We start from the raw sequence: 18,615 nt of genomic DNA, 5'->3' as shown, positions 1-18,615 counted from the left end.
TGAAGTTTAATAATATTAACATGAAATATTAACTGTGTTCCATAGGGGTCTAAATTGGGACCGTTGCTGTTTATATTATATATTATTGATATAAAAATTGTTATAGATAACTCTATAGTTGATAATATAAAATATTTAGATATAATAAATATAAAATATATAAAACTAAATTTTGAGGAACGTTGTAATTACTTATTAAATAAATAGTAGAAAAATAGGTATATTATCTAGAATGAAAAATATGTTAAGTATAAACACAAAAAAAATTACAATAGTATTATATTGCCCTATTTTAATTATTTATTTTGTGCAACAATATTAGATATATGTATATAATATAAGATAGAAAATAATATGTTACTAGAGTATTTTAATAAGTATTTAATAAGTAAAAAGATAGTTAGATATAAGAAAACGAGTACGGCCGGGGGAATTATGTACGGATATGTGAAATTGTATATTAATATTCCTGGGATAATCCGCAAAAATAAAAATGTTGCGGATTACCTAAATGGAATAAAGAAACACCTTCGTGCATTAAGAAATAATTTATAATAATATTTTTTTTATTGCTTCTGTTTATGTTTATAATATGCATGTTTAGTGTAAATAATAAAAAATAATAATAATAAAATAAATAAATAATATAATAATTACTTTAACATTAAACTATAAATATTATATTGTTATAATAGTAATTGTCTTGTAATTATTAGAGCCATCTTTTTGCATTAGAGTGATACTCGTTATTTTGTTGGGACCACGCTGTATAGCCTAGGACAGGGGTCGGCAAACCGCGGCTTGTAAGCCGCATGCGGCTCTTTTTTCAAAAGTAAATAAGAGTTTTAAAATATCATAAATTATTTTTATAATAATAATATAAACATATTTTAATTTGCTTTGTTTATTTTTTAAGAAGAAATATTTAAATCTGTTTTTGAATTTATTGATGTCCTTGAATTTATAATTTATTACAAAAATACATATAAGTAATAAAATTTTATTTTATATTTTGAATTTAAAAAGTAACAAAGAAAAACTGATGATGAACATCGTGAATTTTAAAATGAATAGGCTGATACCTATGCGTTTATCTTAAACATATATGGCCTTTCGATCTGTCTCATTCGTAAACAAAACCTGACAAATGATAAGATGTTTAAAAAGACAGTTCACAACAAAATACAGCCCATTAGAATTTGTATGCTATGTCAAACAAGAAAGAAAGCGAGTTTATAGGTACCATTACCATTCTGCAGTGACTACTACTCTATAAATGGCAACATAAAGCTAGACAAAAACTAAAGCATATTGGTGAAAGCCTTTTGTGGAATATATTGATTATCTTACCCAAGGGGTCCAAATATTTTGGATTACTGAGATTTATTACTTATAAATGATTTTTTAATTAAAAAATATTTTATAATTCTTATTCTAAATAAAAAAATAAAAATACCGGTACTTGATAAAAATAATAAAGGCTTGAGGCGCCCTTGATATATCGGCACCCTGGTGCGGTACATCGACTGGTTATCGTGTTAGTACTTACCTGCTAACCTGGGTCTATGTTTATTTATTAATTGAGTTTATATACCATTTTTCAATATTTTATTTTTCTTATGATAGCTTAACTAAGGGAATATGTACATATGTATGCTGGTCAAGAACATGATTTATGATGCTTAGAGATTTATACCCAAGTATGTTGCAAGATTGAAGGGGTGCATAATTAAAAATTAATCAGAATAAAAACACAATCAAAGGCAATTATATTCATAAAACGTAGACAATATTTGCCACTGCCACTTTAACACCAAAATTAACAGGGTAGTAAGAGAATTTAAATAGAGGGATAATTTTCTGAGTACACTGGACATTTTAAAAATATATTTCGCAGCTTTTAGATTGATGTTTTATATAGTCAGAGCGTGAACCACAAATAAATAGTATATAAACAATTAAATAGAACTATTCTTGCATGTTTTGGAGTATCAATAACAATAACATTGGAAATAACACTTATTTTTAAGTTATTATTCATCTAAATGAAAGCAAAAAAATAATTAATTGAGCATATTTTTACTGATAATAAGCAACAATTATTATGACACAAACGAATTATATAAAAATATTTCGCGTGCACTAAATATGGGAAACAATCATAAATAGAAACTCTCAATGTGCATATGATTTGAGGCAAAAGCATACATTTAAATGAATTTAAATCTTATTAGTCTATAATTACTTGTTTATTCTTTCTCTCCTTTGAATTATGTAGAATTTTTAGTTACTAAAAACACTTATGTTTTTTTTTAATTTCGTTATCCTGTCTACATTTATAACGTAGTGAACACAAAACGTAAAAAAATTAAATTCTTCACACTTATTACAAATGAAAAAAATGCCCTTATATTTATAATAAAACAATACATTAGGTAATCCAGAAATAAAAATCGTTTTTTATTTAAGTTTTAACTGTTAGTCGCGCGTTGGCTGTTGATACCTGAGTACGTATTTTGTTATATCTATGCACAAATAAACTATACATTGCAATATTTAAAAATGAGCCCCTAAAATTCACGATGACAGATATTTTACCAACTGAACAATTTATACGAAATTGCATGTTATATGATTTTTTTAAAAAAGGTGGTTCATTAGTCAAATATGGTTTTAACAAATTTCGAACGAAAATTACAACGTCAAGAATAATCTTCAATAACCAACAACGATAGACAAAATCAAGGTTTTATTTCATCCACCTTATTCTCCAGATCTTGCTTCTTTTGACTACCACTTATTTCGATCGAAAAAACACTTCATTCAGTGGTGAATGGCTCTTGAATATTACTATAAATTTGAAAAAATTGCATTTTTATAAATATGTTTTCAGGTATAAATTATAGTAATAATAAGATGAGTACGAAATTATATAGTTAATCAATATGATCTTGAGTTTAAAAAATTAAAAAAAATCTAAAAGTCTGGATATAAAATTCAATTTAAAACTAAGTTTTCAACATTGAGTTCAGAACAGCAGTTTTTTTTTAAAAAAAGGGCGTTTTTAATTATTTAGTGGCATTTTAAAACCTTTTGATTTACTTAAATAAAATATAAAATAAGCAAAAACTTAAGATATAAAACAAGTAATAAAAATAATAATTAAGGCATCAAAATCTTTCTACGTTTCTGGTTTTATAAGTAAAATTGATTTTTAAATATATTTAGCCAGTTTAATCCTACTTCTAATTTGACAATGGATATTTATATGATTAATAGAAAATTTCATAAAAAAATAATAAAATAGCCAAATTGTTAATAGGTGTGAAGATTTTTTCCTTTTGTATATTTTTTACACTTCATCACAATAATAGTTTTATTACTCGTAGTTTATAAAGTTTTAATAAATTAAGTGTGGTACTGGTTTCTAATATATCGTGATTTTATTTATTACTATTAATACATATATTTTACAAAATGAAAATGAAAACAAATTAATCTAAATAAATAAATTGTCTTATTTAGTCTTGTCTTTGGGAAGGACATTATGGTAATTTAAAGTTACAATTTGTTTTTATTAAAACACACAAACGATAAGATTACAATTATCATGCTGCATAAATTTGTTTAATGTCAGAGAAGTTGAAGTCAATTCACCATTGCGGGATAATGTTTGATAACCCAATTGCCGTGGAAACAAAAACAAATTAAAATGCATATGTATACTTTGTGATTAGCTGAATTTTAACCTGAAATTTAGTGAAACTGAAATTTTATATTACTTATATTTGCGTTACAGTAGAAAACATAGAAATTTTTACTTATTTTAAAAATCTGTAAAATTACTCTGTTTATTGATATTATTTTTAATTATCAATAATTTGTTCAACATATTTTCAGAAAGTATATTTTAAGTTTTAAATAGTAATATTTTATTTTTTTACATAAATTTGGAATTTAAAAATGACGATAAAAAACATCTGATAATTGTGAATTGACGTTTTCTTCTATCGAGTTAGATTAACACATATAACCATACTTTATGTTAAATTCATAAAAAACGTATTTTTCATCAGCCCTCACATAATGTCACGTACTTTTAGTTTAATGTAAATTTATCTTCGCAAATCTATTCTCACTGTCAAGTATTAAAACAATATGTAGTTATAAGATTATTTGTTAAACTGACAAAAATTCACCTTGGTATTTGAGACAAAGCTGTTATTATATATAGTGCTAGGCTAACATTCCCGCGATAGGTTGTCTAGTACATATTCTTTATTTATCTATACGCGCTGATCTTGTCGTTGGTCAAAAAATATCGAAAAGCACTATACCACCATTGATCTGTATCGCCAGTATTAGTATATTAACTTATCTAGAGTAAAATGTTTAGACATATGATAAACTCTTAGAAAATGTGAAAAAATTTGTAATTCAAGTTTGATCATATATGTATGTTATAATATAATTTATTTTAATTATTAAAGATATGTTTTTTAATATTTTTATTTCAGAAATAATATTAAAGTCACCGGACCCACCAAAATATCTGACCTCGATTTTTTAAAACAAACATTTACAACGGTGCAATGTCATGACTACAAATTGTTGTTCGATTAATATTACCGACACATTTCTTGTTTAGCACAATTAGTTTTGTTTGTGTTCGTTCGATATCACTGAAATATGTTAATATTCTGAGCGCGTAGTAGTCGAAGAAAATTCGACATCAGTCTGTGTTGTTTATTAGAGCAGTGTCAAGCTTCACAGCGAACAGAACAGGCACTTTTACGAGTCGTGTTTTGTGTGGTTGAAAAAATAATCAACTTACTGTAACGGTAAAGAAGCAACCGTGATGATGGTACCCGTTTTATTTTCACGTAAGAAAAAAAATTTAAATCATAAAATATATTTTTGGGGAAACGCAAAAAAATAATATTTTCTACGATATTTTTTGCGTAAATATCATCCATGTATGTATTATTCCATGATTGGCTTTGAGAGAAAACTGCTTAACATAATTGGTCATGTTTTTATTATCCTGTATTTTTCGTAGGATTTTTTTTCAGTTTATTTAGATACCATTTATTTTCTAATAGGTCCGAGAAAAAATGATGAAGTAATTCTTAAACATTTTTCAGCGTTGTTTTCTGTGACAATGAAATCGCTTTTTTATGATTAAGAAATGTGAGATTTTTATAATATATCTATCACAATGATAGGAGCAAAATGTCATTATTAAATTATTTTATTGCAAAAGTGGAGTAAACCAATTCATATAAAAAAATATTATTATATTAAACACAAGATAATTTCATATGAATCTTATTACTTTATTGAGCTTTAAATAATTACTGAGTGATATTTTTTCATTTGAAAAGATACCTAAATATATATTTGTCATTTTATTTTTGCTATAAAGATAAAACAAATCGATTTACATGTTAAAAATACAGATTTCTTTAAAATTAATTATTTTAGTTATATAAGTAATATCGAAAATATAAGATATTATTTCTAATAATATAAAATATTTTAGTTTGTTTAATAGTTAAATTATGCTATTATAAATTATATAATATTATTAAATAATATAGTCAAATTAAGTTTGTTTTCGAATTATGCATAAAGATTCTTATATGTTAATACATTTATTATAAATAATAAATATTTAGAAAGAAGATTAATAAACTAGAAAGGTAGAAAAATAAATACACAAAGAAAGCAATTTCATTTTATAGTGAATTTCATAATCAGATATAACGTCAATAATTTTATAAGCAAATTCAAATAATTTATAGCTAATTATATTTATACAGAAAGAATCTTGTGTAAAATATGTTTATTAATATTAAAAATAAAAAATAATAAATAATAAAAAATATAATTACTAACTAGAAAGGCAAGAAAGATAATACAATATGAAATTAATTCAATTTTAAAATAATTTACAAAATCAGATCAAACTATTTTATGAGAAAATTAACGTGATCAAATAATAATAATAATCGATATTATAGAGAAATTATATATTAATAATGTCTTAATCTTATTGTATAAACATGTAATATAAAATCATAAACTATTTTAAAAAATTACTATTTTACATTCAGTGCTTTTAATTCATCTATCAACGTGTAATTTGATTAATGATAACTGCATTCAACCAGCATTGGAATGTCCAAATACGAACATCACATTTTGGTTGTATAAAAGGTTAGTAAATAATAACTCTGTAAAGGTTAGTGAATAGTAAAATAATTTCACTACAAATCGACAGATGTCACTAAAATATTTTATTATAATCTAAAATAACAGCGACACTCAAGAAGATCCTTACCAGATAAAAGTCAACGACCCGTCGATGGAAAATGCCGTCTTCTTAAAAAACGTACCAACAATAATTTTAATTCACGGTTACACGGGAAGCAGAGACTACGATCCGAATCCTCAAATACGTCCTGGTAATATTAAAATGTATATAATTTATAATATTTTTTTTATTATCAAATGATTATTATATTTGTAAAATATATTAATATATTTTTAGAATATTTCAAACATGGCGAATACAACGTTATATCGGTCGACTATAATCCATTAGTGAAAGAACCTTGCTATGTAGCAGCAGCAGCAAACGTACCTTTGGTGGGAATGTGTTCTGCTCAACTCTTGGACGAAATTGTAACCACGAAAGAAGTACCTTTAGAATCCATTCATGTGATTGGTTTCAGTTTGGGAGCTCAAGTTTCAGGCGCTATCGCAAATAATTTAAAATCCGGAAGACTAACAAGAATAACAGGTATTTAAAAAAACACAAAAAATTATCTTTTCGCAAGCATTTATATACTGTAATTTAAAGATAATACGCCTACCACTAATACTAAAATAATATCTATATAATAGTGTATGCCTTGATCTGTCACCTTGATTATTGTTGACATAAATTCTACGCTCTAGTCAATAAACTTGTTCTTACAGGCTTAGATCCCGCTATGCCATTATTTGTGACGCCAGAGACTGATAAAAAGTTGGACAAATCTGATGCAAAATTCGTGGATGTTATACATACAAATGCTTTAGATAAAGGCAAGCTTGAAGCTTTGGGACATGTCGACTTTTATGTAAATGGAGGAATGCGGCAACCTGGATGCGAAAATGTTGATAAGAGTGGTTAGTATCTAATTCATTATTTTCACTGTTTCAGTAAGATTTCATTTAATTTTTTTTAGCTGAAGCAAGTTGCAATCACGCAAGAGCACCGGCATATTACGGGGAATCAATAAATAGTCATTATGGGTTTTATGGAAAAAAATGCTCGTCATGGTTTCTGTTTATAATTGGATTATGTAGATTCGATGACAAGACTGAAGAAGTAGAAATGGGAATGAACACGCCAAATACGTAAGTTCTTTATGTAATATTATTTATAATATTTATACAATTTTTTATAAATATTATTAACTATTTAACAATTTTATAAATTACTTGTTTTTATTTTGGTGACGTTCGAGTGCAACATATATTTTTTACAGGTGTATTTAAATATAATATATACGCAAAAAAAGTTGAAAGTTACGCATTATGTATATATTGAACACTATTACTTAAAAAAATATTTTAAAAACGTTTTAAAATATAAAAATAAAATAATTTAAAATATAACTCTACAGGCATTTAACTCTAATTTTCTAATAATGCTAAATTAAAAACATTAATATGTAGATTTACACGTGGATTTTAAATAACTACATCTATATAAAAATAATTAATTTTTTAAAGTTTTGCAACAAATACTCGTTTTGAAATACAGTTTTAATATATAAAATAATTTTATATAATTATTTATATTACTTTTTCTTCTTTATGTTTTAACAACCTTCACCGTGATATTGGCGGATTTAACTCGTTCGTTAACTTCGATGCAAAGTTCACTTTCACTATGAAGTTGAATCATCACGTTTTTTATCTTCACGACTGCAACCGCGACATTTAAAAATAAATCTTTACACAATTGTTACGTTTTTCTATTACCATATTCGATTTTCTCTCTCTCCAAGTACAACAGATTGAAACATAAAGTATTACAATTGCACAAAATAGTCAACGAAATACTAATCATCATTCGTGAAAGTTCTTCTACTATATAAAATACATACACAATATATGTTAAATATTTTTTCAACCGTTATTCAATAAGTTGACGTATGACATGTGTTGTCATAAAATAGGCGATCATGCGTAAAAAATATTACTTTCACGTTTATGTTTTGAATCTGCGTATTAAAAGTATTACACAATTTTGGTAATTTTATTGTGATGCTAATAACGTCGAGAGAATTTTAAAATTAAACATTAGGCGCCTGCGTGCCTAAAAATCATTGTGACACATGCGTAGTATTTAATTTTGAGTAGAAAAAAACTTTCACCTTCATTTTAACGCATGTTAAGATTTTGAATTATGTTTTCAAAATTCGTATAATCAACGTAAGCTATGATTATTAATAATATAAATCATTGCTAAAATTTTTGACAGGTAAAATAAATTGCACAAACGATGATTAAGATGCGTACGTACTATTCAATTTGCCAATCAATGCGTTCATTAATTATTTATTTATCTAAAATATTATATTAAATAATTTATATATTATATAAGTGATATTAAACGTTTGTTAAAACATAAAAATACAAGTTATTTAATTTATTAAATTATCTATGTATATTCATGATAATTTTTTTACAGAACTGAAGGACTATTTTTTGTCAAGACAAGCGACCGTCCACCGTATGCAAGAGGAAAATTATCAGCCCAGGATTTGAAGTCATACAATGATTTAATGCAAAATGAAACGATGAGTGAACTCGAAAACCAATACTACAATTCTAATATTGGAGTCATAAATAGCGTGTGGTAGTAGTGAATTAATGAATGAAGTGATATATTTATGGAATGCTGAATAAATTAATTTATTATATTGTATTATCTGAAACACAATCATTCGTCAACTCTAGTGACCTAAATAATATAATCAATTTAATGAAAATTATAAAGATAACTAACATGAACATTGTGTTTTAATTACAATTTTGTATTTTTAACTACAAAGATAAAATAACTTGATTTATAAATTAAATTACATGCTTGGTTTTGCTATACGTTTGAATATATTATATTGCTGGCAATAAGGTTTTTGCTAGCAAACATAGTATGTATTTTTGATATAGTCGATTTAATCATTGTTTACAGATCCTTGTGTTGCATAACTATAAGCATTTGTGGGGTTTTTAACTATCTGCAAATATTTTTATAATCAAAAGTGAGATCCTGAGACCAAACAATTGCGTTAATAATTGGAAATATCGGACTTTCTAATAGGCGTTAATCACCTGCAATATCATTGATAAAAGTACTCTTTGTTTGGAAAGGATGCACAATATATATTACATTCTACTATGCGCATAATAATATTGTTATTCTACTCTTTGGTTACCGATCACTAGAGTGGCTACCATGACCGTTTCTCTCTTAAGGTGTAAACACATTTTGTGGATGTGTCTAAGAATCGATGAAATTGGTTCGCAAAAATTCTCACCAGTTATCAATAAATTTAATTATAATAAAGTAATAAATATACGACTATAAAAATAAATAAACAAAACACTGATTAGCGTATAATTTTCAAAATAAATTATGTTACTTATTATTTGTGAAAAACAATAGCTGTAATCAAGTGCAATCACATCGAAACATTATATAAAATACTTTAGCGCTTAATCGAAAATAAATATAAAAATAGATATTTTAGCAAAACAACTAATTATAACTAAAATAATCATTTTATAATTAAAAAATCAACAGTTACAAAAGAGAATCCATAAAATACCGATTATCGATTTGAGTTCGAACAAGTGAAGATTTGGCAACACTGGACTTGTCATCTCGCATTCCACCTGTCAATATAATAGCATTTGTATTTGGAGAAGGTAACCTTTCTAAAATTTTTATGCTCATGTACAAATACACTTGTTGGCGAGCCGTGAAGACTAATAAAATTTTGATTTATTGCGCTTTTAACGCGTATTTACGGCAAGTGTTTTCTTGGGTTTACTATCACCAGCCGGCAATACCTCTTAATCAAAAGACCGCACAAAACCATCTGCGAAAAATAATATGTATTCTCCTTTAAGATAAACAAGAGGGTAAATTTAAAGCTTTTATTAATATGTTATACAAATATCTAACAAAAATTATCCTAGACAAAACGACGTTGACTCTGATTACACGTATTCCGTTTCAACATGACAATGATATGTTCCTTACTGTTCAGTCAACGATAACATTGATTTAAGATCTGCACTTCAATGATCTTAAACATCCACAGGACTGGACAGATTTTTTGTTCTGGTAAAATAGCGATAATAAGAATATTGCAAAGTATAATTTTGCAATTTGTACTTGCTAATGCAATTGTCTCTTTTGAAATTTCTATAGATATATACACATTCATGGCCTTCCATCACAAGTGAAAAATATTCAATGCTTTTATACATGCATAGTCTTAAAGAAAAATCGAAACATTCCTCCTTTTATAGAAAAGCGCATTTAAATGGCCCACGGTCGCTTTTTCATTTCAATATGGCTTTCTTGGAAGATACTTCATTGTCATAAGAAAATGTTCATGTTATGCTGGCGTTATGACTGCTGACACGTTACATAATGAGAGCCTGAAAGCTTGTCAATGAGTATAATACAATTAATAAATGGACTTTAAAAGACATGACAATAAACGGGGTCATCGTAACTTATATTTAGTATAAAGAAAAATTGTCGTGCACTTTTGCAACGGCTGCATGCATACGATAATGCATGTGGGAAACGGATTGTGCTTGTTATTTGTTCACCCAACAATTTTGCTGAGATTACGTGATCATAATTGCTATTTTTTGCAACTCAGATGTAACTTTGACCTGCGACAGGTACTTGGCCTGGAAAAAATGTTAAGCAAAAAATGTATAAATTTATTAAATATTATGCATATAGAAGTGGATTGTTTAATATCAGGTCAGGAGGTAATTTGATCAATATTGTATGTAAAATAGTCCATAAATAAATATTATCACTAATAAAACTTGATCCTTGACCAAGATATTAATGTAAAAATAAACTATACTGATGAAATTGTATTTAATAGAAAAAGCTTGGCTTCCTTGACAATTAACCGAAAGTGAAGTGTATAAATTAGCATATTAATAATCTGTATTATATAATCTTTATTATTGCGATTTTTGCATCGACAAGTAAAGTTGCACGTACATAAATTTAAATATGAATGATTTGCAAGTATAATAATAATGTTAAAGACATTACTTTAGACTTGTTATGTCAGAGGTTGAAAATATAGTAATTAGTTTCTTAGGAAAGTTATTTCAATAAATAATTAAGAAAAGAATGCATCTTTATGATGCAAAATAAACCGGTTACTGTATCTGTCTTTTTTTTGCAATCAGGTATACACAACATTTAAGAAAATTATTCGTTGATAATAGCGATAAATAATTTCACAGGAAAAAAATCCGTAAAAAACTGTCCACTATCTCAAAACACGTGAGCTTAACATGTTAAAAATCAACAAAATTGAATTAATGTTTTTAAAACAATTTTTTTACTGTGGTTCGAGCAAGTCCCCGAGTTTTGCAAATTATAGACAAAGACGGAATTAGTTTAGCTATGGCTGAAGAAATATGTCCTGAAATAGTGAAGAATTTTGCGGCAGTAAGTTTGTCTGCATGAACTACTACAAGAGGAATTGAAGATATAGGAGAAAATGTGAAGGAATAACTCAATAAAAAAGTTCTTAACTTTACGAATTTTTCCATTGCACTCGACGAAAGCGAAAATCCAAGTCACACATCTCAGTTGTTAATTTAGATCTGCCGTGCAAATAAATCATTTTAAGCAGCGTTAAAAAGTTTGAAACATAGATATATTTCAATGTGTATCAGAAACCATTAATGACTCAAATATTGAATTCATGGATCAACTTCGGCAATATTTTGATAATAATGATATACAAAGCACATTTCACTGTATAATTCTTAAGCAAACTTTTCGGTCGCAGATTCAGTCATGTGCGTTGTAATATCAACAGTAAATTTTATTCGCAAGACCAGTTTTAATCATCATCAATTCAAGGCAATTCTTGAAATGATTGAGGTTGAGTACGGTAATATGTTGCACCATACTGAAGTGAGGTGATTGAGTCGCAGAAGTGTGTTAAAGCGATTTTTTGATCTCAGAGTAAAAAAATACATATTTATGAACGTGAAATTAAAATCTGTACCAAAAATATCGAATCCCAAGTGCTTATGTTCTTTCGCCTTCTTAATTGCTATCTAGGTATAAAAAATATTTAAAATAATAAAATATAAGGGCGAGATAAACTTTTTTGTGATTTATATAATACTGTAAATGCTTTCGAATCAAAATTAGATTAATTTAAAAAAATGAAATTGAATTTTTTTTCAGATTTCTCATGCTGTGAAAAATTATCAAAACAAGAACATGACACCTTTTCAATAGAACATTTTACTAAAAGTATTGAATCTCTGCAAGAAACATTTGTAGTCCGGGTTTCGAATTTTAAAGGCAAATTAAAAGGCCTGAAATCAATATTAAAGAAGGAAAATCTAATAAATTTTTATTATATTTTAGAGGAGAGCGCTTTTACTAAAATAAAAAAAGCAATGCAAGAAAGACTACTATAAATGTTTGGTAGTAATTATTTAAAAAAATCAATCAAACTTTAACTTTTATTTAAAAAAAAACAGTTCCGTGAAATAAGCGCATAATTAAAAAATGTGAAAACTAAATACATATTTTTACCCAAGTACGCGCTTGTTTTATTTTTTTTTTATTTTTGATATTATTATTTACATAGGAGAATGAAATATAAATTATTTTAATGTTATTTTACAAATAAATATCACATAATAAAAAAAAGTTTAACACCTCTGTCTCACTCACTTTTTAAATTGTATGAGTAGCATTGCACGGCGGATTCACTTTCACGCGTCAGATAGGTTTAACTAAACGTATCTTTCGGACGTCTTCAAGATAGTTATCACATCCAAAACTACATTGTAAACATTGCAAAAAAGAGATGTGCAATAAATCTAAAAAAAGTGCTAAGTTTAATTAAGTGCTACAATAAAGAAAAGAACAATGCGTTGCATCAATCGCAATTTCAGCACATATAAAAATTATATATTGTTTTCACTGTTTTTATTGATATTCGAGTTGAAAGGTAAGATAATTAAATATATATTTATTAATATAACATTATTCTAGTATTTTTTTCTTATAATAATATATAAATTGCATAATATTGAATATTTTAAAATGTTGTTTTGAATTTATTGCATAAAATATATATTTTTTATGTATATACATTTTAAAATTATATTTTAATATTACGAAAGCAAAATGTGAAAACTGGATTAACGATTTTTGCTTTCCATGAACAAAAACTTATTATAACAAGTTCTCATTTTGGAATATTTGTCCTGTAGATCAAGGCGAAATCGAAAGTGAAACTTTGCGAAACATATTGTATATTATAGGTTTTAATTATTTCCTAAATGTTAATTTTTCGCTTCCTAAATGTTAAGTTTATTAAACATGTAAGAATATTAATAAAATTATATTTAAGTAACACGAAGATATAGAGCTTCATGGTTAATTGCTTTAACCGCATTTTTTAATAACTAGTAATTCACTGTTTGCTTCAATCGTTTATGCTTGCTCTAAACGCTTATTTTTTATTTATAATCACTTATATTTTTTTGCGATCTAATTATTATTAAAAATATATATTAATTTATTCTCAAGGTGATTAGGTTGTCAAGGTTCCGTTATTTTAAATTTACTTGTAATTGAAGCTTTAGTGATTTTAACAACTCTAAATATAAAAAATATATTAAATATAATATTATGTACATTATTAATTTGTATTATATATCATACTAGGAAGTGATTTTAAATGTTAATCGAAAATTTTGCTTACGTGATGATTTAAAAACAATGATCTATAGTAATGAATGATATTCAAACTTCTAATATAACAGAGAAAGTAGTTAGATGTAATAAATCGAAGATTACATCAGATCTACATGAAGATAACTAAAGTTATTTTAATTATTTTACAATACATTATATTTTTAGCTAACTTGAAAATGTGTATTATGAATGATTTAATTTCACTTTTATAAATATTTTTTTATAATTTTTAAAACTTTCACGGGGATATTACAAAATAATAAATTAAATATGTATTTTATTCAAGTCATTAATTTTCACTTTTATTCTCTAAAAAAATGTTAAACAATCGATTGATTAAATAATATTTTGCATTTTATTTGAAAGTCATTAACATATTTAAAAATTATTGAGAATATGTATGATTATAGTAAATTTACTGATTTTTAACTCGATTTTATAAAATCAAGGTTAAGCGTTTGCACACCTTCAAAAAACTTCACGGTCAAGATATAAATGTAAGCTAAGTTCACCTTCTTGTACGGCAAGAAAGTCCATAATTCCGCTAATAGTGAAAGTGTATGTATGTTTCGTGTCATAATGGCTATTACGGTCATGCACTTCATATTACTGGTTACGGAAGTTTAATTGTCATCTTTGTTAAGTACTTTCTAGATATGCTACATTAACCTTAAATGTAACATATTGTGATAGATCTCATAAGTTAAAATCACATATTTTATTTAGATAGAGATCGGATGGTGTTTACACACAGTCACATATTAGTCATTACACTCCATATAATGTTATTGTAAAAACGAATTATTTTATAATATATAATATTATTAATAACCATAAATTCATCACTAAATATTTAATTTAATCAACCATATTTTTATAAAAATTATTGTAATGTATATATTGTATGATTATACAATTAATATTAAAACTATAAATAAAGATTTTTATGGTCGTCAGATTACTATTAAATACGCCATTTATAAAATAATCAATGAATTACATTTGAAATTATTCGATGATATAAGATCTGTCCAAGCGAAATAATTAAAATTATTACGCATCGCACGTGGCCGTAAAAATTGCCAAATTCAAAATAGTATATATGATATTAAAAAAATGATTTGAGAACTACCATATCGAATATCTTGGAGATTCTTATACCGATTTTTTCTGCTTTAAAAATGTATAATTATAACGCACTAGTGATCTGCATAGGCCTTTCATAGGATAACTATAATAAAATGAAAAAAACTTAGACATCCTTCAAAATTGGACTGGTCCGACTCAAGAACTAAAATAATGTCATGCAAATCCAATTTTAATATATCTAAATAAAAAAATCCAAGGTTTTCCGTTAATAAAATTTTGCAGAAATTAATTTGTGAGTATTCTGATAGCTATTTTTGTTACATGAGTACATACATATATCGAAAGGAATTAAAAAGAGTACACAAATATAATTACTCAACGTGAAAACGTTAAAATAATTATTTGCTTAATTTAAAACGATATTTTAAATAAAAAAATTAGCTCAATTTGGATTAGATCATATTTAACATAATTCACATTAATGACGGAAAAAGAGGGTAAAATTTCCGAGGGTGGGGTAGGATAATAACATTATTTTCAAGGTCTTAAGGTGAAACTGGACAAAATTTAGAACGAATAGTATTCAATAAAATACATATTTTTATCAGGATTAAGAGGTTTAAAGGTTAAGGGAAGATGTGAGGGTATCTAATTTATGATCAGGATCTTAAGGATTAAGTATGAAAATTTAATTCAGAATTTATGTTCACATTGAATTTCATCTTTATATGAGCTATAAATAATTTAAATATTAATTAATTATATTTTAATATATATTAACAATGCAATTAAAAATGTAATCCAAGCAAAGTTGTAAACGTTTGTGTATTTTACATTTATCTTATCTTTGTGATACAAATAAAGTGAAAAATTGTTGTATTATTATAAATGCTAGAACAAGTTACAGCATATATTCAATATATCAAACATTTTTTAAGCTTAAAATTATAAGTATAAATAATGATTTCAACATATACTCACAATCTAACAATATACAAAATTTAACAATATTCTTCAGTTTATTTTTGAAATTATCATGTATGAGCCCATTCACTTTAAATTGCCTATATGTATCACGTAAGATACTAATTGTACATGAAATCCTATTTCAACACTTAATTTATGTGGTTTAAACGGTGATTGAATATTTGGAACAAGTATTTTACAAAAGTAATTTATGATATCATGTTTCAAAACAAGTAATGTGAGGCCAACCATAAAACGGCCAAAATTTGTCATATGTGGTTTGTCAAATGAATAGTAACTTAGACAACACCATCTAACATATTTGTCTTTATTAAACTTAGAAACTATTTGTCAAGAAGATGACTTACCTAAAAGACCACAAAACGTAGCTGATTTATTCAATACGTCGTCATGCGTTGATCCACCATATAGATGTCCACATCCAAGGATTCACTTTTATTTATATACAAGGTATGAAGTATTTGTGATATGTATATACACGTATAAGAGATAATTAATAGGTAATTCATACAATAGATCAACACAAGAATACGGAGAGTATTTGGATGTAACAAAAGCGAGCTCTTTACACAATTCAAGATTTAACGGTAAATATCCAGTAAAGATTGTGATTCATGGCTTTGGAGGTGGAAGGAATCTCTCTCCGAGTACTGATATGCGTAAAGCTTATTTCACACGTGGCAATTATAATATAATAATAGTTGATTATGGTACATTGGTGAAAGAGCCATGTTTGAGCCAGGTATTTTTACAATATTTATTGAAATGGTTTTATGAGGCGTTAAATTGTGTGTTCTATTTATATTAGATAGCATGGGCACCTCGCTTTTGCAGTCAATGTATAGCACAACTTGTGGAATATCTTCAATATCATCCCCGTGGTGTTCAGCCTGATAGGCTTCATTTGATTGGATATAGTGTTGGTGCGCATATTGCTGGTTTGGTTTCCAATCACTTGGAAAGAGGAAAGCTTGGAAGAATAACTGGTAAGATATAAGATTAATATTTTTAATAATTTTATATTCAATTTTTCTTTCATGATGAGACGTTACTATTAGTTACTATTACTGTATTTGATTATATTCATCATAATTCTCTTTGCTCATACATTAATGATCGACCGAGGTATACAAGTTCTTATGAAACAAATAGTAGTTATTGGTTGCCTTTTACACTGGATATATTGATAGGTGGCTTATAATCAATTGTAGAAAATGATCCGTTTCACCACATTTATTAGAAAATGTTATCATATAGTATTTTATTGATGTCAATCATTGACTTTAACACCAACTTATTGATTTTATACGTTGATTTTCTAGATAATGATTATGCATTTATGATTTTCATCAGGTCTTGATCCAACAATAGTCTTTTACATGGGAAATAACCGATCTAGAGATTTGGACACGTCAGATGCCCACTTTGTTGACGTTCTGCACACCGGAGCTGGTATATTGGGACAATGGGGACCCAACGGACATGCTGATTTCTATCTAAATGGTGGAACAAGTCAACCAGGATGTGCCCACGATACAATCTTCAGTAAAGCTTCAAACCATAAATATATTTTTAATATTTCATAAGAGCAATTATTTATTGTGATATTGATCATTGTCAGAAACGTTATCTTGTGATCATACAAAAGTAACGCCATACTTTATCGAATCCATCAACAGTCCTGCTGGGTTTTGGGCAGGACCATGTTCTAATTTAGTGTCATATCTGATAGGCTGGTGTGAGCCGAAGGATACTGAATACGTACTGATGGGCGAACATGTGAGTCACGAGTGAGTAAATTAATTTTTTAACTTTGATATTAAAATATATTATACTACAACATTTATAAATGGTTTAGAGCCAGAGGGGTTTATTATCTAACGACAAACGCTAAGCCACCTTATGCAAAAGGTTTTCCAGGGAAAGATCAGTTGACGGAGTAACAATAATCAAGAATAACCTTTAAGGATTAATTTTTGGGTAAGTTTACATATTGGCTTAATGGCTTAGTTATAAAATTGTGGTTTAATTAAATATATTTTTTTATAGATTAAAAATAAAACGGTGGTTCTTCAACAATTTTTGTATGTTAAGGTTACCGCAAGCATATTTATAAATTTACCATAGTTTTACTATTTATAAACCTATATAAAATTGTAAATATGATATTTATATAATTAGTGAAATTGAAATGTTGTGCTATAATTATTTAAATCCAATAAATCACAATTATTTTGAAATACTCTGTGTTTGCTAATTATTTATTTATGTAATAAACTGATATTATTAATATAAATAGGTTTTTAATATATTTCAAATTAGGTTTATGTAACCAAAAACTGATGAAATCAGATCAAGAAGTAATCGATCAAGGAAATGTCGTAATGGTATTTGATCTACTGCCTTTAATGGTAATTTTATTTAACTTGTTTTAAAGATTTACAAATTTTAATCGTTTATAAAATATTTTTCCAATA

General features: G+C 26.4%; 2 protein-coding genes across 3 annotated transcripts; both read left to right on the top strand.

Annotated features, from left to right (window-relative positions):
* Positions 1-4,635: 4,635 nt before the first annotated feature.
* LOC148230761 (pancreatic lipase-related protein 3-like) lies at positions 4,636-9,072 on the top strand. 2 transcript variants are annotated; one of them, XM_088193969.1, is made up of 7 exons: positions 4,636-4,883; positions 6,117-6,219; positions 6,322-6,467; positions 6,554-6,805; positions 6,985-7,176; positions 7,236-7,407; positions 8,750-9,072. In XM_088193969.1, the coding sequence occupies exons 1-7, from the start codon at positions 4,859-4,861 to the stop codon at positions 8,919-8,921; spliced, it is 1,062 nt and encodes a 353-aa protein (XP_088050095.1). In that variant the 5' UTR covers positions 4,636-4,858; the 3' UTR covers positions 8,922-9,072. The 2 variants fall into 2 exon arrangements, with proteins under 2 accessions (XP_088050095.1, XP_088050096.1); XM_088193970.1 differs by lacking the exons at positions 4,636-4,883; positions 6,117-6,219 and having other exon boundaries at positions 6,346-6,480.
* Positions 9,073-13,061: 3,989 nt separating this feature from the next.
* On the top strand, positions 13,062-18,378 carry LOC148230760 (phospholipase A1 member A). The gene is made up of 8 exons (XM_088193960.1): positions 13,062-13,310; positions 16,459-16,588; positions 16,655-16,880; positions 16,947-17,124; positions 17,492-17,683; positions 17,760-17,928; positions 17,997-18,118; positions 18,188-18,378. The coding sequence occupies exons 1-7, from the start codon at positions 13,229-13,231 to the stop codon at positions 18,079-18,081; spliced, it is 1,062 nt and encodes a 353-aa protein (XP_088050086.1). The 5' UTR covers positions 13,062-13,228; the 3' UTR covers positions 18,082-18,118; positions 18,188-18,378.
* The last annotated feature ends 237 nt before the right edge of the window (positions 18,379-18,615 follow it).

The sequence above is a fragment of the Plectrocnemia conspersa genome, unplaced genomic scaffold (genome assembly GCF_051122295.1).
Source record: "Plectrocnemia conspersa isolate PC_06_02 unplaced genomic scaffold, ASM5112229v1 ptg000010l, whole genome shotgun sequence".
NCBI lineage: Eukaryota > Metazoa > Arthropoda > Insecta > Trichoptera > Polycentropodidae > Plectrocnemia > Plectrocnemia conspersa.
Note: the sequence above shows the minus strand (reverse complement) of the source record. Positions and strands in the feature narration are given on the sequence as shown.